Source organism: Conger conger, chromosome 4 (assembly GCF_963514075.1).
Source record: "Conger conger chromosome 4, fConCon1.1, whole genome shotgun sequence".
NCBI classification, from domain to species: domain Eukaryota; kingdom Metazoa; phylum Chordata; class Actinopteri; order Anguilliformes; family Congridae; genus Conger; species Conger conger.
Window position 1 is genome coordinate 68395058 of NC_083763.1, and position 21901 is coordinate 68416958.

Consider the following 21901-nt stretch of genomic DNA (forward strand, 5'->3'; position numbering starts at 1 on the left):
CACTGCTCACACTTTATACAGCACATCAGGTTTACACTGAAGGTACTTTGTTTCATTGTCATCAATATTCCAACCAGGGCAAAGATGACAAGCAAATGCAGCATGAAATAATAGACTATTATGAAGGAATACACATAGCTATCACACAGGTTGGGCAGGGGGTAGATTTTTAGCAAATCTGTAGAGCTGTTTATTTTCTTTGACTGCATTGGTTTCAGTTTAATGCCGACCCCGTGTAGTTTGGCACAGGTTTGGGATTATCAGATTTCTGTCATTTCCTTCCCATAACATATACACTGACACACACACACAAACACAGTTACACACAATCTCTCACAGACACACAAACACAGTAACACAATCACATATACACACACACATATATACAGTAACACATAGATGCACATACACAAACACATACACGTACATACACTAACACACCCACCCACACACACCTGCACGCACATATACACTCAGTGAGCACTTGGGTATTTATTGGACTTATTGGTCTTCTGCTGTTGTCACCTATTCACTTTGAGGTTTGATGCGTAGTGTGTTCTGAGATGCTCTTCTGGTTATCTGTTTTGCTGTCACCTTCCTGTCAGCTTCGACCAGTCTTCTCCTCTGACCTCTCTTATTAACAACTGCTGCTTACTAGTGTTTTTTGTTTTTCGCACCATTCTCTGCAAACTCAAGATCAGCGGTTTCTGAGACACTCAAACCACCGAGTCTGGCACCAGCCACCCACCCACAGACACACACACACACACACACACACATGCACACACGTACTGTAGATACTGTACACTAACGCACCCACCTACCCATCTACACACACACACACACACACACACACATGCACACACGTACTGTAGATACTGTACACTAACGCACCTACCTACCCATCCACACACACACACACACACACACACGCACATGCACACACGTACTGTAGATACTGTACACTAACGCACCCATCTACCCATCCACACACACACACATGCACACACGTACTGTACATACTGTACACTAACGCACCCACCTACCCATCCACACACACACACACACACACGCACACACACAAATGCAATGCTCCAGGTGATTCTGCTGCAGTGTTCTGGAGCAGGGAGTGCATCTTCCCCGGCCTCCCTAGGAGGCGCCTTAGCCTGGGGTCATTCCGCCTCGCTCACACTGGGGGGTGGAGGCACTCAGGCTCCATTTCACTCTTTCTGAGCCCCGCCTCCGTCCGGCCGCCTGCAAACATTCTCCAGCAGGCTGCTCCAATCAGACGTCTCCACCACCGGCCAATCGGCCGGGTCCCCATAGTTCCCACTGCAGCCAAGGTAAATAACCACGTTCATGGGGACCGAACTCCTTCAGTCGTGAGTGACACCAGAGCGGGTACTCAGGGCTGTCACCCCCGGTGGCCAACCAGACATTTTCACTTTTAGGGCCTGGCCAAGAACCACAAAGCATCGCTTTCAAATAATCACATGCTCTTTCTGCAGCAAAGAAAGAAAGAAAAGGAAAAAATAATGTACAGTATGAACCCCCACCCCTATTTCACCCTCTCGAACCTCCATCTTGGGGAATTAGCGTACGTGCCCTTACACATCTGGAAGTAGGCCTCGCAATCCTGACAATCCCTGCTTTTGTCAGCCTCGTGGAAACCCGAAGCGCCAACGTCGCGCTCGGTTGACTTTCAAAGTACGGATCGACGGCGTTCATCAAATCTGTTGTGTACATAGCTGTTTCAAAAGATTAATCGTCTCAAAATGGCCGCGGAAACAAATTAGGCTTTGTTGGGCTTGTTCTTATCTGATTTGCTGTTGTTTTTTTTTCTTCTTCTTCTTCTTCTTCTTCTTCTTCACTTTACATTACTTTATTTTAAATCCTTAGCAGCACAGGAGGACTGCACCAGGCTTAGCCTGCTTTCCTTATTGAGATTACCTGCCTGTGGAATGGAGTCTGAAGGCACAGCAGGTAGGCTCACACCCCAGATCAAAGCCGAAGGGGGGAACTGCTGATACTGATTATAAATGAGCAGGAGTGGATCTGAGAGGGAACCTCGGAGGATCGCCTGCTCTCTATGGGGGCTGCTCTCGTAGGTTGTTGGAGGTAGTGGGGGGGGGGGGGGGGGGGTGACGCCTCTTCAGAGAGAGCGTCAGGTATGCAGCAGCGAAAGGGGGGATGCAGCACAGCAGGTGTGTGAAATACCTCAGCTGTGCTACATCAAACAGCTCATCCAATGGGGATGACGTGTGAGCTAATCCGGGTGATGCCACTGTTCCGCGTGAGGGTTTCACAGCCTCTGGAACATGCCGGCGCATCCATCCAAAATCCGGTCCTTTCCAGCCCCCTCGCTGGGCGTGGCCCGCTCCAGGTGGGAGTGACGGCCCCAGTCAATCACAAATCAATCAGCCAATCAGCTGCAAAAATGCACCCTGCCCGCACTGACCCTCCTCAGTGCTCAAAGTCATGGTCGGGTTCTCAAAAACAAATATTAAGCTGACTCCCCCCCCCACCCCCCCTTGTTTTTGCTGTAAACACAGCATGGAGGCTGGTTTGACAGATTTGACAGAGAGGAGAAAGATGTGTTGGGTACTGCTAGCGTCCTTCGGGTATCCGTGTGCCCCATCCCAGATAAGAACACGCAACGCCGAGCCAAATTATTAGGCCTAATTGGTCAGACCAAGCCGGTTGCCATACCGGAACCCTCCGGGGACCGCACTCCCGAGGAATCACGGGGCATTTGGCGGGAAGCGCGGCTTTTCTCCCAAGCCCGTCGGAGTGCGGCCGTCTCCTAGCAACCACACGCGAGGCTCCCCCACCACCTCGGAAGCAGTAGTTATACGCAATTCACACGTTACCATCGGCGCACGTTTTCCAAAGCAATTAAGGAAGGACTTTCAGTCGCGTTGGAGCAGGCGAAAACCTTGATGTCTCCGCTCCAGAGACTCCCACATCCCAGAGCGCGTGTGAGCCAACCCAACACGTTTCCACGGCTGGCTTCTCTGGAGATATTCCGTCCTTTAGGGAAAAAATACATTTCTGCATTTTGTTCATCAGCTCCAGCGTGTGCTACTATGTATCCCCCATTGCCTTAGCGCTAACTTAGCGCTACACAGCTCAGGCAGCTGGGGCGACATGGCTCAGGCAGTAAGAGCAGTCGTCTGGCAGTCAGAGGGTTGCTGGTTCGATCCCCCGCCTGGGCTGTGTTGAAGTGTCCCTGAGCAAGACACCTAAACCCTAAATGCTCCTGACGAGCCAGTCGGCACCTTGCATGGCAGCCAATCGCCGTTGGTGTGTAAGTGTGTGTATGAATGAGTGAATGAGAAGCATTAATTGTACAGCGCTTTGGATAAAGGCGCTATATAAATGCCAACCATTTACCATTTACAGCTGCAACCACCATCACTAGGGAAACGCCACCGTCTTTCCCCCAACCAGTCCTGGCTAACCTGGCTCAGGTTCAGAGTGGTTACCTTACCACGAAAAAAGTAAGAAGACAAGAACTAAAAACTAAAAAAGACGACAAACTTTTTTTAAAGTAGTAGAAAAGAGCTGATCGCAGACAAAGTAAAAAGAAACGGCATTAGATTCAAGCGAAAGTTTTAGACTGCAGACAAAGCTCAGGTGCTTATCTCAGTGTGGGGCTCTGCCAGGGCTGTGCGAAGCTGATAAAATGTGCTCCAGGTCTCACTGAGGGTCAGCCGAGGCTCAGCCTCACAGACTTTTACTCCAGCCTGGGCTTCTCTGCGCTCACTTCTACAGCAGAAAGGGGCTAAAATGTCTCCTCAGGCCATGAAGTGCACTTGCCCTAGGGTAAAATCCAGCTTGAAATGACCACAAACATAGCAGTTTCAAAACATAGCAAGAGCTGGTCACACCATGTTGAGTATGGAGCTGGTCTGAAAAGGTCAACCAGCTACCAGCTGTTTCAAAACCTAGGTTGAACAGTATTTTCAGCAGGATTCCTTCAAGAAAGGCTGATATTCATACGACAAGTACTTAGGTATACTTGTCACTCAAACAAGATTTTCTTATTTGGACAACATATTGTTGAAAAATATGTATGTTCGTTCCAGTGCTACATAATTTTCATTAGTACACAGCCAATGCAACCCATTTTGCATAGGACAAGGCTATATCACTTGCGTCATGTTGATCAATGATATATTCTCTAACCTTATGTCAGTTGTTATAAACTGGTCATAATGCTGAAAATAGGCTAGCTTAAAGCAAAGGTTATGCCTCTTATTGAGCTTATAATGAGTTAATGTGGCCTTATGAGAAAAGAAACATTTGAAGTAAACATTATTTTTGCTTTAAAATTTTATTTAAAAGCTCACATAACACGAAGAAAGTACAGTCTATCACCTAGTTAAAAGCTGCCACTTTTTGATTGGATGTCCTGTTGTGTCTGTGGACAGGCTAGCAAGTGCCCCAGTACCATAGCAACAGACCAAGCTGAGGAGCCACCATTTTATCACAGTGTTTCACTGGGAATGAATCAGCCAAAAAGGTGATCTATTCCAGACGGTGGTGGAAGGCGACTGTGCCTGCAGACAAAACCAGGTGCTAACACACGGCTGCACAACCGGGAAACATCCTTTCACACAGCAGCCACTGAAGAGTGTGTTGACTACAAGGCCCCAAGGCTGGACCCAGCTAGCCTCACAGCTCTATGGAGGCTCCCTCCAGGAAGAGTTACCTGCGTAGCCTCAGAACGGATGTCCTGCACGTACCTTAGCCTCATCACAGGTATTTACCCATAATCTACAGCCAAACACAAACACCTTGGATGGTGTCGCTGTGTACACGTGGGATATAACTATGGTCCTCACATTGACAAATGGCAATAATGAACTCAAGGTATTCAAAAGCCTAGAATCAAGGCTAAATACTAAAAACGATTGTATACCTGCACTAAGGATGCAATTTAACACACCTGACTAATCAGCCATTTGTCTGATATAATACGGTGCCCTAAAATGGGAAGACTATGAATAAAAAGTCCTGTAATTTCTACAATGTGAAACCAAAAATATTTTATAAATACTCTGCACTTAAAAAAAAATCCATACGTTAACAACGTAATTTTGATGACAAATCTTTGTTCCAAGACTTATGGAGCTCACTGCATGTATTTACGTCGCAGTAATATCAGATGATGCATTCACGCGCACATATCGATCATTATGCCGCCGTTGACAGCTCCGTCCCCTCGTGATTGGCCGTCTCCCCGGCGACGTGTCTAAATTACCGCTGGGAGATATGCAAAGGAGCTGGCCGCGCGCCGTGGCAGATGTGGCGTGAAATCCGATGTAGTCATTCCAATCACGCTCGGCTTCCACAGGCCTGACAGCAAATCAAATCACTCCGTCAATTACCTTCCAATTAGAGACGTGGCGTAAGCTCCGCCTCCTCCATTGTGTTCAGTCATTTACGATCGCCAGGGTGTTAGGCTTCGCCTCGGCAGAGGCTGTTTTACAGCCCCGAAAAAATAATGGTTGGAAAGGTCAAATAGACGGTACATTTCAAAATGATAAGCTTTAGGGAAAATTGTCCAGGTTGTAGCTCCATAATGTTCTCCACTGGAGATTAATTACTTCTATTCAAGCTTCTCGCCGTGATCCAGCGTTGCAAGAATCCCCTACCTGAAAGACACTTACAAATAATTGCCGAATGGCCTTTGTGCACATCTGTTCTTAACTGCACGGCGAATGTAGTTAAAAAGCGCTGAGGAATTACGTGAGTTTTGTCAAATGCCAGGTGGGGTTACAGAGACAGGGTTTCAAAGGGAGATCAAAGCGAGTGCTACAAAAGTCCAGCGCCGTGAAAAATAAAACCCGCCAAAGAAGGAAAACACTCTAATGGGACAGACTCCAACACCTCCCCAACTCCAAATCCACTAAGCCGCGTTCGCGCCTCCGTGTCTCACCTTCTCGTAGTACCGCAGCTCGTAGTCCAGGATGATCCCGTTGGGCTGCTCCGGCTGCGGCCAGGACAACGTGATGCTCTTCATCGTGGAGCTCACCTGGTGCATGATGGGAACCATGGAGGGAGCTGGAGGAATGCAGAAAACAGAGAACAGAGCGAAAAGGTTCGAGTCAAAAGTTCACCAGTTCATGAGTCGTGACAGAATCGACCATCATTTCAAAAAATCGTATTCCTCCACATCAAATTTCATCATTTCTCAGCCCAGTGGAGCATCGCACTAGAACATCTAGTACCCGATGTTCTCACTCTGTACAAGCACCATTCAAACAGCGCTGTCAGGTAAACAATATTGTTGTTCCTTTGTGAGATGGAAATCTTCATGGGAAGAAAATACTTAGGCATTAGTCACGGGGTACATAAGTAGGCAAAACTGAATATTTGTACTCTTGTTCAAGTTTTGTTTCTTTCTTTATTGGTCATACGATCGGCTGCATTTCTAATGAATGATACTTCTGTCAATGAGCGAAGATTAGTGCATGCCAGTGTGAAAAATCTACCCCATTTTTATAAATAAAACTGGAAACAATAGAAGCTGAAGAGCGGCCCTTTCAGCACAAAGCTCCTTAGTCTTGAGTTCAGTTACAGAGTATTTCTGAGTTGCAACGCCCGCAGTGGGAAACAGTAGTCTTGGATGCCCATTGAATTAAACCTCCTCAGCATCTGGAATGGTCCGTGCCCATTTCTTCTCCCCTGCCAGATCATCTTCTGCAAACGGGGGTGGAAACAAGCTGAGGCAGTGTGATGGGACAAGGGCAGGGGCAGGGGCAGGAGATGGAGGTGAACGGGGGGGGGGGGGGAGAGGATGCCTCACTTTGCAGCGATTGAACATCATAAACGCATTATTACCACCGATGGGTTTATTTTGTTTCCGTGCCGGTGGACTGCCCCGTTTCAATTCGGCTGTGTTTATTTCTGCCAGTGATGCGGATCGCCGGTGATGATGAAGAAGTCTGAGAGCTAGAACCCCCCCTGCCCACCCCCCCACAAAATACCCACACCGAACATCCACACCCCCCCCCCCCCCGCCTCGGTCCCCAACAAGACCCCCGCCCCCTTCCACCTCCTATCTCCCTGCGCGTCCTCCCGGCAGATGATGAGAGACTGAGGGTCTCACCTTGTGCTCATGGTCTTTCTGACTCTGTCACACGCTGCTGCCCAGCTTTACGCTGTGTTATCAATTACCGCCAGCCTCCTGGTAGCGGCGTCAGGCGCTCCAGTCAGACGGAGGATTTTTAAATTGCTTTTTCCTACGCTTTGTGCTGAAATCATCAGCCCGGGATTGTTTCACCGAGCGGCTCCAGATTTGACTGCGTTTACTGAGGGCCATCGCCCGCTCTCTCTGTGACAGGAGCTGCTGCTTCCCTGAGCTGCGTGGGTGTGTGTGTGACTGACTGTGTGTGTTTGTGTGCATGTGTGTGTGTGTGTGTGTGTGTGTGACTGACTATGTGTGTTTGTGTGCATGTGTGTGTGTGTGTGTGTGTGTGTGACTGACTGTGTGTTTGTGTGTGTGTGTGTGTGACTGTGTGTTTGTGTGTGTGTGTGTGTGACTGACTGTGTGTGTTTGTGTGTGTGTGTGTGTGTGCGACTGACTGTGTGTGTTTGTGTGTGTGTCTGTGTGTGTGTGTGTGACTGACTGTGTGTGTTTGTGTGCGTGTGTGTGTGTGTGACTGACTGTGTGTTTGTGTGTGTGTGTGTGCGTGCGCGGGACTGACTGACTGTGTGTGTGTGTCTGACGATGTGTTTTTGTGTGTGTTTGCTTGTGTGTGTGTGTATGTGTGCGTGTGCATGACAGTTTGACTGTATGTGTGTGTGTGTGTGTGTGACTGACTGAGTGTGTGTCTGTGTGTGTGTGTGTGTGACAATATGTGTGTGTGTATGTGTGGTTGACAGTGTGTGTGTGTGTGACTGCGTGCATGCGTTTGTGGGTGTGTGTGCGTTTTTGTGTGTGTGTGTGTGTGTTTGTATGTGTGTGTGTGGGCACTCGTATCACACAAATACATAAACGCAAAGGCACACACCCACCTGTACTGAAATACCTATCCACACCTGTGTACATACAGTACACACACACAAAGATGCTATAATACATACCCACACCTGTGTAAACACTCATGCGCACGCACACACACACACACACACACACAGGCAAACCACCGCACAGGTGCGCTTGCATGAGGTGGGCCCACACACCCATACAGAGCCTGCAGGGACACATCCAGGCAGCATAAAAATAAGCATTTACCCGTAAATACTCTGGGCACATTACACCTGCCCAAGAAAACCTCACATTTTAATCCATATACCAAAGCACTGGCGCAGGCCTCATTTAAAATACATCTTCATTTTTAGGATTGGAACGCCACTTTAACGGTCGGGTCTGATGTTTAGATGATTGAATGGGCCGCAGTCCGTAAATATGAGTTATTGTCTACCATACTTCAAACATCTGCTCGCAGCGACTGGACCCACCCCAGCCAAGCAAATACTCAAGATTTAAAAATTATTTTACGAGAACTACCAACTGATACTAATCAGTGCAGTTGTTCAGTTGCTGGCTTCCACAGACTCTCTGCAAGCAAGGTTAAGAGTTTGGTGACCTTACATTTCAGACGTTTGCAACAGCCTATTTGGTGAATCGCATTCAGAATCAAACCCTGCTGATATCCCAAACTGGCAAGCAGTTTAAGGGCAACCCTTCGCCTACAGAAGGGGAAATAAACACATAATCTACACGGCTTCATTAATCTTCTCCACATTCTGTTTCTTCAGATGTTTTACACACTGCTGTGTGCAACGTTAAAATACATAATCTTTATTTCCCGAATCAAATTCTATCAGTTCAATACCCCCATGCCTTCAAGTGTTTTGCCAAAAAATATAAAAAATTGCTATTCATACCAGGATGGAAGCCTCCATTTTATTTTTATCATACTCAAATTCCAGTTCACAGCCACTCATCCAGCAGTGAGCATTTACCTAGATTAGTGGGTTGATAATTGCAGTAGCAGTAGCACGTCTTCAGATGCACGTGTAGACATAATTAAGGCACACGTTAAGATGTAATTACAACTTTGCAGGTGTGAAACAGGAATGATACAGCGTGGACAGTCTCAATCAGTAGCTCATCGCACTTCAAAAATAATAAACATAAAATGGTGGAAGCCATGGTGGAGGTGCCATGTTATCCAGGTGTAGCAACAACCAAATTTCCCCAGGGGTACGAATAAAGTGCTATCTATCCATCTACCTATTGATCCATCCATCCATCTATCAATCTGTCTATACATCCATCTATCCATCCATCCATCAAACGTTAGGATGAGTCCAAGGGCCTTCAAAATATTTGTGCAGAGGTGGTGTGGACTGGGGCCCAATGTGAGATACTTTAATGGGGCCCAGAATCCTTGATGCTGGCCCTGGTACAGGTGGATGATCAGAGGTGGTGGGGAGGTGTTGTTCCAAAAATACAGACTGACAGCATGTACATCAGAGCTGGCACACAGTGGGCCCCACCCCATGGACTGATGGGGGAAGTGGCATGAACAGGATTTCTTTAATAGGACCATTTTAAGTGGGATAAAAATATATTTAAAAAACCCTTTTAAAACAGTTAAATAAAATATAGCTGAGAAGTCTGCAGTGAACTCACAGCCTTAGAGTCAGTACGGCATTACATTATTTATTCTTTCCCCATCTTTCACACACTTGCCTCCGCAGAAAATTGCCTTTTTCACAACGTACACCAGGTTGGTAATGAAGGCCGAAAGAGCAGCTAAAAATAAAAATTATGTTCAAAAAGAAAGATGAGACAAAAGATAAACTACACACACACACTCACGGCCATACATTCACGCACACACACACACACACACACTCACACACACCCATCACCATTACATACAACTGCATTCACCCCCAGCACCCCAAAACTGCCAATCTTTTAACAAGCTCTCCCACACACCTGAGAGTGAAGTATGCGGTGTGTGTTCTACATATTGATTCTGGCGAGCGGTTTTTAAGGACAGTGCGACTAGCAGGCGGTGAGTCACCTTGGGACTGTGCCAAATTATCCTCAGGTTGAACTCGGTGAGCTTGAGTGACCAAAGTGTGAAACTCCCCCTAGATTTACCGCTGGCTAGATCTCAGGGGACCGGAGAGGCCTTTAAAAAGTGATCATGGTTGCCTCAGTAGACTAAAAGCGGCGCGATGCGTCTTTACTGTCTGTGTGCTCATATCCTCGGCTACATTTATGGGCTGTTTTAAAACCCGGGCACTCTGTATAATTCATCAGTCAAAACATTTCTCCGCAGGAAGCTCTCGCTCCCTGCCTCCTTCTCTCTCTCTCTATCTCCCCCCCTCTCTCTCCGCTCTCTCTCTTCCGGAGCGCGTTCCCAGCCTGCGTTTGGGCGGGCGATGGGGCTTTTAGTGGCTGTGTGGACGCTGTGAGGTGCTGAGTGGCGGTGATGGCGCCCCGCGTTAGCGACACAACGCTGTGCTAATGTACAGCTGCAGGCCCCACTGCGTGAGAGTCACACCACTTTACACACACACACACACACACACGCGCACGCTCACTCACACATGTTCATATACACACACACACGCACCCGCTCGCAGTCAAACGCATAGACATACACATGCACACATACACACGTACACACACTCGCACATGCAAACACACACACAAGCACCTGCTCGCAGTCAAGCGCATATACATACACACGCACACATACACACACTCGCACATGCAAACACACACACACAGGTGTGAGCGCAAGCAAACACATATACACATATGTACACATGCGCATACACACTCACTGACATGCATGCACATAAGCACATACACACATACAAACACACACGCACATACACACTCACACACATGTGAGCGCACACACAAACACATATACGCATATGTACACACACATGCACACGCACGTACTGACACGCACATATAAACATACACACACATACACACTCATGCACATACACACATTTTCACACATGCACACGTACACACACACACACACACACTCACACACACACACACACACACGTCATGTGGTTTGTCCCTAAACAGCCCATGAAGAAGTGAGACTGTTGAGTTACACTGCCTGTAATTTCCAGTGTGTGCGGGGTAGAAGCAGGGGGACGGCTGAGGTGGCTGGTAATTGCTGTGCTCATTGGCCGGCTGAACACAGAGACATGAACGCAGGACCCGGCGCTGACGTCAGTCACAGAGAGCAGAGCGTGGTTCGCATTCCTCAAAATCAATTACACTTTCAATCACAGAGAAATACCAAAACGCCGGGCCAGACAGCACGCTTCAAACTGAAATACATCTGTCTGTGCCCTGGGCTCAGAGCGAATGTGCAGACACAGTTCCACAACCAGAAATCAAAAAGGCCTTGTACACGGTGTTCACTCCGCACACGCAGGCTTGAGGATTTGTATTGTTTTCATCGTGATGCGGGTCGTGGCCTCCCACTGCCATCTGCAGAAGTGACGCTAGTATATTGAATATAGTGCTGGAAAGCAGTTATTTGCGGTGAGATGAACAAGGTGCCACTCCGACCAGCTCCGCAGGTCGTCTGATTGGACGCACACGGACCTTCGGCCAATCACGGAAAGCTTCCATGAGATAAGCGGTTTCCACGAGGAAGGCTTTCACGAGGAGTTCCATGTCTTTGGTGTACGGCTCCAGCACACAGCTGAAAGATGAGCTCTCCCACGGGGCCTAGGGAGCACGTAGTCACCCTGATCAGTGTGGGACTCGCTTTAGAGATACTGTGTCTGGTTCAGAAAGTGACAGAAAGGTCAAAGACAACTTTGCTGTGTACTAAGATAGTGTTTATGAAGCATACTGAGAATAATCACATACTGAACTCCAATCCATTCATCTCCAGTTACCTCACGTAGGACAATGAGGCATACACACAACATTAGTAAAAGCAATATTTCTTTAAGTATGTAAGAAGCCCTTAAGATGCTGCACAATCTCAAAGAAAAGGCCTTAAGTAAGCCATATCTTAAAAATACTTCATAATACATTTGTGAAAAAAGAGGTAGCAGGAAGCCACAGCTGCTTAATGGGTGGCAGTGAGACTTTGAGAGAGACGGAGGGAGGGGGGTGAAGAGAGAGACCGAGAGAGAGAGGGTGAGAGAGAGGGAGGGAGGGAGGGAGGAGGGTGAAGAGAGAGAGGGAGGGGGTGAAGAGAGAGGCGAAGAGAAAGAGGGTGAGAGAGAGGGAGGGAGGGGGTGAAGATAGAGAGAGGGAGGGAGGGGGGTGAAGAGAGAGATGGAGAGAGAGACGGAGGAAGGGGGGTGAAGAGAGGGACCGAGAGACAGAGGGAGGGAGCAGGGTGAAGAGAGAGATGGAGAGAAAGACGGGGAGAAAGAAAGAGGAGGGCAGAGAAAGATTGAAAAACATCTTTATTGAGACATTTTCCAGAAACAGAAATTATACAGTTTCAGAAAACCAACCAACAACAAAAAATAAACAAACCAAACAACCTCCACGGGAGGAGGGAGGGGGGCAGAGAGAAAGAAGGAGGGATGTTTTCTGAATTGGCCCTGCGGATGGGATCCGCACAGCGAAGCTAAGCTGCACAGCTCTAACGTTAACAGGCGGGCTTCTCGACTGCAGCACCTTTTATGTGTGTGCACCGTGCCGGGTTTTACGAGGAGAAAATGTGTTAGAAGAGCCTTGAAGAGGAACGACGAGGGCAAGCAAAGTTCCCGCGTCATCTCAATCGCAGCCCGACAGCACTCACTGCGTAAAATTTAGCGTGCGGGGAATGAAGTGTCATTGTCGTAGATTTACAAGAACCACCTCAGAATAACGCCCCAATACAGCACAGCTACAGAGAGGAGGGGAGTGTGATAATGGAAAAGACAGCTTTTCCACTCAGAGGAAGGTTCAAAATGGACACATTTTCATCATGCTGATGGGTTCTCTAACCCCACACGGTACACTCTCTAAATGGCCTGTTATATAACCAGGGATGGAACGATAGACCAACATGACATCCCATCCAGCTGCTGATCTTTCACGCCTCAGTTCTGTCTGAGGCAGTATGTTAGCATGGGCATCAAGGCCTAGCTCCCCAACCCTGTTCCTGGAGATCAACCGTCCTGTAAGTTCTCATTCCAACCCTAAAAAAGCACACCTAATTCAACACTTAGAGCAGGGCTGCCCAACCCTGTTCCTGGAGGTTTACCATCCTGTAGGTTCTCATTCCAACCCTAACAAAGCGCATCTCGTTCAATAGCGAGAGCAGGGCTGCCCAACCCTGTTCCTGGAGATATACCGTCCTGTGCATACTCACTCCAGCACTAACAAAGCACATCTCGTTCAACAGCTAGAGATCTCACTGAGCTGCTAATTAGTAGAATCAGGTACGCCACAGTGGGGCAGTAACTGTTCAGATCTCCAGGAACAGGGCTGGGAACCACTGATTTGGGCTGCTTAAGTATGGCCCACATCCTGAGCTTAAATACCATGAAATACCCAGACGCGCAGCTCACAGTCACCTTCCTCCTCATTGACAACATGGATGAACTTGCATAGCTAAATAAGCGGCGTACACACAGAACTCTGAGCGAGTCCCTGAGTGAGATCCATTCCAACATCCCAGCCTAGCACACAGAACCAACTGCAGAAGAGACAGAGAAGATTTCAAAGAAAAGTTTTCTTTATGTCATCCGTTACTGATTTCATTACCACGTTTAGGATACATTCAAGGGCAGTATACCTGCTGAATGACTCTCAACTCATTTTCATGCACCTCAAGTGGTTTGAAGGGGAAATACTTTTCTCTCTTTTTCACAGAATACTTTCAGTATTTCTCAGTGCTTATTCGCTGCTGTTTTTATTTATTTATACTCCTGCCTACTGCACATAAAAATGCAGAATTTTACAGCCTGGGCTTTTATTTCTGCCTCTCGTCGGTTGATTTAGCAGTTTGGAAAATAGCTCTCTTCCAAACAGTAATCATTTAAATTCAGCACTTCCTAAAACACCCAGAATGCCTTTGGTTTCGCTGCTCGCTGCCATTATCCCCTGTTATGTCAGGCAAGCCAGTTAAACACTGATACTTTCATTTAAAAGCTTTCAGCCCTGGGTCAGTCAGCCCGTGGGCCTGAAGTCAGTGGCAGATCTTCAGCTGCAGTTTCAAACGCTGCTTCATCCCGTGCTCCTGATGGAGCTTTTCTTCAGCTCATATTGAGGATAATGAGATATAGGCATCTATTAAGACAACTGTGTAAAAGAGCCTTTCTCTCCCTTCTTTCAACAGGATAAAGCCTTTTTTTTCTATCTGAGCACTCCGACAGACCGCTTTTACGTACGCGTGCAGCGCTAATGAACTTCCCAAGAGCGAACACCGCGAACATTTCTGTTCATTAATACAGAAATATTATCTCTGAAGATGTTGTGTGAGGCCGGATGTGGAGCTACACCAATAAATACGTATGATCTCATGTACAACACGGGAGAGACCAGAGCCATTTACCGCAGGGCTGAAATAAAAGGCAAATGGAGACACTGCATTAAAGTGCCCTGCTTAAGGGTTCAGATAGGATTAAGTACACTGTGAATGACTGATTCCTTGGTAAAACATTTCAATTCCAAGCGTTAGAATGGAGTTTGGCTCTTTTAACCATCAAGTCATCAACAACAGGCTATCTTAGTGGGCAGCCTGCGAGTGGAAGTGCTGTGTATTTTCCCATATTCTGTATCAGTAGCAGTAGAGTGCCAGAGAAGTGGAGGGTTGTTTTTAAGTGCGTCACCCCACAATCCAAAAATGAACTTAATATGAACTTTAATACTTCTGAATCCAGTTGGGGCACAATACCGCATCCCAGTTCAGTTTGATTATTTTCACATATTTACTTATTTAAAATCTGCATTTAAATAGTCCCTGTGCATTTGACTGTTATTAACAACGAGTGGCAGAGAGGCTCATATCAGGCAGGGGACTCCATAGCTTCATTTTTATAAAGCCGAATGATGAGGAGAGAGGCTTGTTGTTCCGCCACCGAGTCTCTCTCTCCCCCTGTGTGTATTTTCACGGGGCCGTTCCTGATTATAATGAGAAACTCTTCTGATATTGCAACTCAGAGGCCCTTGTGGGAGACAGTCGGAATGAGGCATACAACATGGCTTCCCATTATAAAAAAGGCATATTGAATATTGCAGAGTGCACACAGGCACCCTCAGTCTCAATGGACACAAAGAGGATGAAGAGCAGGATTATTCAGTGCATACAGGGAGAAAGAGAGGAAACACAAGATGTCTTTCACACACTTTGGTATTCTAGGATTCTATGCAAATGAATGCATCAAAGAATCTTCTCCTTCAAAGATAGTTTATTTGTTAACACGAATCACCACTCTCTACTCACCCTGTTTTGTCCAGTAAAAGATGTATCTTTCCCCCAAACTACTCGACACTTAACCACATGCAGGCCTGTTGAGAGAGTATTCTCTTCCCAGGGAATAAAATGCACTTCAGCCACTTCTCAAAATGAATGTTAAGCAAATTCATAAAAGTCCAATTTTTTCTGCATCGAACAGAAAAAAAGGAATTTTTAACTATAACTACAAATGAATAAAAGTGGGCACAATTTCTCTCCACAAATTGACTTTTAGTTCAGCTTTTGCTATGAGGAGGGACTGCATTGATGTTCATCATCAACTCTTTAACAAGACCCTTCCAACAGCCTCCCCCGCTCACATTACGAGTGGAACGGACGACGCGTGTTTCCGATTCCTGAGCAGAGAAAGAGAGAGATGCAGCCGTGACGGTGTTTTTTGGGGGAAGAGGCGCTGCTGAAGCGCAATAGGACATTAGCGGGATTTCGCGGCAGAGTTGGGAGCGTTTGGGGTTTTTGCACGGAGCCCCAGAGTCGAGCCAGCGCAGTGGGCTTGGCACTACCTTCCCCGTCAGTAGCCAGTCCCAGCCAGTCCCCTCAAGCCCAATACATTTCTCCTGCTATCTTTTTACGGCTTACAACGGAATATTCCTTTAATATGCAGTCAGTCATGCAGTCATGCATTCAGCGGGCAGTCAGTCATTCAATAAATAAACTTGACTTGTCTGGAACTGCCATTTTTATATGCCTTTATTCTATTAATGGATGGCTATATTGTATTGAATATCATTTTGTTGCCAGTAGGTTTTCACCGCCATAAAGTAGGTATTAGAAGCACACCGCATAGCTCTATCTTTGTATGATTCATGCGTGATATAAATACATAGTGCGGATCCTGTGTTGAAATATATAATTTCACGGCTAAATAAATCTTTCTAGAGAAAAAGTTGGCTAAATGTGGAGATGAAGCCCTTATAGAAATAAAAATATTCAACAATTCAACAAAATGAACAGAATACATATTTAGTTCTAAGTATAATGATCCCACCAGCGATCTACAATAAAGTGTCTAAATGAGTTTCATATGCCCCAACCAGTGAGGGTTTCACATAACCCAACCAGTGAGGGCTTCATATAACCCAACCAGTGAGGGCTACATTCTACTGTTATGACTTTAGTGAACCTAAGAGTGATTGTAGTGAACCAGTGCTGGTGTTCTGCCTGTAGCACTGGCCACTAATTGCTCTGCTTAGGTAGTGGACTGCAGAGTGAGATTAAGTGGCAGCATGCAGCATGCACTTGGGAGACCGCATGCTCATCTGCGCTCTCCCAAACCGGTGGAGAATGTTGCGCTGTTGAAATGGGACAGGCTTGTCAAAGGTGGCTGAACATTCAGACATTGAAGACACATTTTCAAAAGAATAAAATAAAAGCCAAGGTATAAGACCCACCATTTTGGCTTTCTGAGAGAATCAGAAAGCCAGACAGCCTTTGATTATAGGTTGGCTTTCTGGATCTGTAAAAGTACTTATGAAGGCAATTCCTCGTGGACCCTGGGAGGCTGGCAATTCCTGAGTCCTGGCTGAGACAGAGCTGCTCCAGAGGCACCTGGCAACCCGCATCAGTCAATCAGCGCCTCTCTGGGTCTCTCAGACTTCAGCTCCAGATAGGTTTTAATGACCTCTTCTCTGACCCGTAGGTCATTTCCCATCATTCAATGTGGCTCTGCTGTTGTGGAAGCGGACGCCATTCTTTCCCATCGAGAGGGACGGGCCGACAGTTATTTTTCCCCCTTTAACCTTCTTAAGGTCCACCCGGGCGGAGGACTCGGTGTCCCTCACCACTCTCGCACAGGGCTCCGCCGCGCCACCTTAAGACGACAGCATCAGTCACAGCGGTCACGCTCAAACCCCGGCAATGAAAAGCCCTGTCAGGAGCCGAGAGAATGGCGCAATTACCTGACAACAATGGCGGAGGCATTTTGTGGAACAAAATTAAAAGCAGCCACCTCATTACTTGTCGAACCATTAACAATGGATAACGGCGTCAGTTCTAGATCTCTCTGTCAAGCAGGGTACTTACCCTGTCAAATGGGACAGTTTAGGCTATTAGCCCTCCCTGATAATCAAAGCTAAAAGCTATTTACTCCCTCATTTTCTCCTCTTTTCCCCAGCACTCTCAGACAAGCTGGCTAGCTATCACAATAATCAGGCAGAGCACAGAATTCTTCTTTGCCTTTTTTTTCATCCCTCAAAACCATCAAAATAATGGCTGAGACTCACCGTGCTGCTGCCACTTTTGTACCAGGGCTTTTCAGTGCCTTCTGCATTCCACTCCACCGTGTTCTGCGTCGGTCAGAACGGTTTTGATGTTAACAACACACTGTCAGTGTGGAGGGGAGATGGCCATTGAGTCAACCATTACACGACGCATTACGCAGCCTTGTTAAGTTTGCGAAAGTCACACTTAAGGCCCGGATGTCAGACCCTTGCTCTTTTAAAGAGACCCCCCCCTCCCCGCCAAAGGTGTGCTGTGCAGTTTCCCCATCACTGCACTGGAACATTGGCTTCGACATAAGATTCAAAAACCCCTACGGGCACAACACCAGCCTCAAACCCCCCCATCCCACCTGCCTGCGCCAATATGATCTTGGCCTCTATGACTGAGAAATCCAGCAGGGTAGAAGCCTGCTGGAGCACTGAAAAAGCTTTATGTCCGTAAATCTTCTGGACAAGCTCAGAAGCCACTGATAAAAAGAAGAATTAACACTTAGTAATAGTCTTTCTCTGCATGGTGCCCCTAAAGCTGTTGATTCAAAGAGGGTAACAAAAGAACTCAAAGGCATGACATCCAGTGGATTTGACAGTGAATGTCATATTTGACCAGAAGGACATCTCTTTGAAAACATTGCCGGAAAGCCTTGCATGTGGAGATTGATGTATGGTTGTATTGTAGTGATTATACGACTACGGACTTGACAGCAAACATATTTCCGTCAGCAGAAAAGGAATTATGGAGGTTAAGCCCAACAAACAGTGAGAGGAGGATTTCTGAGGCAGAAAAAGACCTGCTGCTTACTCCAGATATTTTCTCTACGTGAAATCATATTACCTTTTTATGATCGTATGACAGTTATTATTACAGAATTATAGACCCTATAGCTGACGTATATAGTCGGTGTCCCACTGGTAAACTCTACCTTTTTAAATAAATATATTAACCTGGTCTACAGATGTGATTGGCAGGTTTAGTTCATTTAGCAAGACAGGCATTGTTGCCCCTGACTGGTAACTGCCATGTGTAACTGGAAAAATAACTGGAATTAGTTTTTCCAGGAATCATGGGCTTGCTCAGAGGTACAACAGCGGTGTCCTATTTCCTACCTGGGAGTCCAAGCTACAAGCTTTGGGTCGCAAGTACACTTCCTGTTACTGTATATTATTTTATATTTTATATATTATTTTATACTACTACTACACTACTCCTATTATTCTTATTCTTATTATTTCTAGTAGTTGTAGTATTTAGCAGTAGCAGGAGTAATAACAGTAGTAGTAGTAGTAGTAGTAGTAGCAGCAGTAGTAGTAGTAGTAGTAGTAGCAGTAATAGTAGTAGCAGCAGTAGTAGTAGTAGTAGTAGTAGCAGTAGTAGTAGTAGCAGCAGCAGTAGTAGTAGTAGTAGTAGTAGTAGTGGTGGTAGTAGCAGTAGTAGTAGTAGCAGTAGCAGTAGTAGTAGTAGCAGTAGTAGTAGTAGCAGCAGCAGTAGTAGTAGTAGTAGTAGTAGTGGTGGTAGTAGCAGTAGTAGTAGTAGCAGCAGCAGTAGTAGTAGTAGTAGTAGTAGTAGTAGTAGTAGCAGCAGTAGTAGTAGTAGTAGTAGTAGTGGTGGTAGTAGCAGTAGTAGTAGTAGCAGCAGCAGTAGTAGTAGTAGCAGCAGTAGTAGTAGTAGTAGTAGTAGTAGTAGCAGTAGTAGAAATAGTAGTATAATAACTCTGTCTACTCCTCCACTCGGCGATGATGGCCACCAAATTAAGAGAACACATTCAGCATAAAAAATGTCCAGCAATCCTCACTGTAAAATGAAATTTTCCTGTGACTCGCAGATGGTAAAATGTTGACTGCAGCACCAGGACGAAGAAACGGCAGAGAGAAGAGAATATGATGAAAGCAGCTGAGGCAGCAAATGTGTCATGTTTATGGCTTAATGATAAAGGATTCATTTCCTAGAAGGAGAGTGTGTCACAGCTTTACTGAAACACTCTGATTAGACATAAAGTACTTCACTTCCTCTTAGATGTCCGAACACAAATCTACTTTTGTTCATTCTGCCAAAAAAAAGATAAATATGTCCGCTGAAGGAGTAGGCTGTTGTGGCAGAAGCGCTTCTAATAATGTAGATAAACTTGAACACAGCGATACGGGGTGTGTCATAAAAATGCCTCCGGGGAGAGATCTCAAGGACTGTTAGAGTGATCTTTAATCTCTTCTGTCTTTAAAGGCAGTTCACCTAAAGCGAGGTTAACCACACAGGTAAAGCACTCGCTGCTCTGGGTGTCTCCTCTCTGGCTCCCGTTCTGGAGAGCTGTGATTGAGTACGGAGCCGATGGGAAGCGAATAGAAGAAGAGTGTGTGTTAACTCCAGCTCCCAAACTGACAAGCCAACTCCTATTTACATGTTCGTGTTCATGCCCATTTCTGTCAGTGCTCGTGTTCATGTCCATGTTCCTGTTAGTGTCTGTGTCAGTGTTCATGTTCCTGTTAGTGTGTGTGTCAGTGCTCATGCTCATGTTCCTGTTAGTGTGTGTGTCAGTGCTCATGTTCCTGTTAGTGTCTGTGTCAGTGCTCGTGTTCCTGTTAGTGTGTGTGTCAGTGCTCGTATTCATGTCCGTGCTCGTGTCCGTCTCTGTGTCAGTGCTCGTGTTCATGTCCATGTTCCTGTTAGTGTCTGTGTCAGTGCTCGTGTTCCTGTTAGTGTCTGTGTCAGTGCTCGTGTTCCTGTTAGTGTCTGTGTCAGTGCTCGTGTTCCTGTTAGTGTCTGTGTCTGTGCTCATGTTCCTGTTAGTGTCTGTGTCAGTGCTCCTGTTCCTGTTAGTGTCTGTGTCAGTGCCCATGTTCCTGTTAGTGTCTGTGTCAGTGCTCATGTTCCTGTTAGTGTCTGTGTCAGTGCTCGTATTCATGTCCGTGCTCGTGTCCGTCTCTGTGTCAGTGCTCGTGTTCATGTCCATGTTCCTGTTAGTGCCTGTGTCAGTGCTCGTGTTCCTGTTAGTGTCTGTGTCAGTGCTCATGTTCCTGTTAGTGTCTGTGTCAGTGCTCGTGTTCCTGTTAGTGTCTGTGTCAGTGCTCATGTTCCTGTTAGTGTCTGTGTAAGTGCTCGTGTTCCTGTTAGTGTCTGTGTCAGTGCTCGTGTTCCTGTTAGTGTCTGTGTCAGTGCTCGTGTTCCTGTTAGTGTCTGTGTCAGTGCTCGTGTTCCTGTTAGTGTCTGTGTCAGTGCTCATGTTCCTGTTAGTGTCTGTGTCTGTGCTCGTGTTCCTGTTAGTGTCTGTGTCAGTGCTCATGTTCCTGTTAGTGTCTGTGTCAGTGCTCATGTTCCTGTTAGTGTCTGTGTCAGTGCTCGTGTTCCTGTTAGTGTCTGTGTCAGTGCTCATGTTCCTGTTAGTGTCTGTGTCAGTGCTCATGTTCCTGTTAGTGTCTGTGTCAGTGCTCATGTTCCTGTTAGTGTCTGTGTCAGTGCTCGTGTTCCTGTTAGTGTGTGTGTCAGTGCTCATGTTCGTATCCGTGTTCCTGTTAGTGTCTGTGTCAGTGCTCATGTTCCTGTTAGTGTCTGTGTCAGTGCTCATGTTCCTGTTAGTGTCTGTGTCAGTGCTCATGTTCCTGTTAGTGTCTGTGTCAGTGCTCGTGTCCCTGTTAGTGTCTGTGTCTGTGCTCATGTTCCTGTTAGTGTCTGTGTCAGTGCTCATGTTCCTGTTAGTGTCTGTGTCAGTGCTCATGTTCCTGTTAGTGTCTGTGTCTGTGCTCATGTTCCTGTTAGTGTCTGTGTCAGTGTTCGTGTTCCTGTTAGTGTGTGTGTCAGTGCTCTTACTCGTGTTCCTGTTAGTGTCTGTGTCTGTGCTCATGTTCCTGTTAGTGTCTGTGTCTGTGCTCGTGTTCCTGTTAGTGTCTGTGTCTGTGCTCGTGTTCCTGTTAGTGTCTGTGTCAGTGCTCATGTTCCTGTTAGTGTCTGTGTCAGTGCTCATGTTCCTGTTAGTGTCTGTGTCAGTGCTCGTGTTCCTGTTAGTGTCTGTGTCCGTGCTCATGTTCCTGTTAGTGTCTGTGTCAGTGCTCGTGTTCCTGTTAGTGTGTGTGTCAGTGCTCATGTTCCTGTTAGTGTCTGTGTCAGTGCTCATGTTCCTGTTAGTGTCTGTGTCAGTGCTCGTGTTCCTGTTAGTGTGTGTGTCAGTGCTCATGCTCGTGTTCCTGTTAGTGTGTGTGTCAGTGCTCATGTTTGTTTCAGTGCTCGTGTCAGGGCTCATGTTTGTGTTCCTACTC

At 46.6% G+C, this 21901-nt stretch overlaps 1 protein-coding gene across 2 annotated transcripts in view; it reads right to left on the bottom strand.

Annotated features, from left to right (window-relative positions):
- LOC133125895 (ephrin type-B receptor 1-like) overlaps positions 1 to 21901 on the bottom strand; it is a 220908-nt gene that overhangs the window by 51865 nt on the left and 147142 nt on the right. For both annotated transcript variants that reach the window (XM_061237606.1, XM_061237605.1), the window contains exon 6: positions 5945 to 6069. In XM_061237606.1, coding sequence (XP_061093590.1) covers positions 5945 to 6069 — 125 coding nt within the window. The remainder of the gene's footprint in view (positions 1 to 5944; positions 6070 to 21901) is intronic.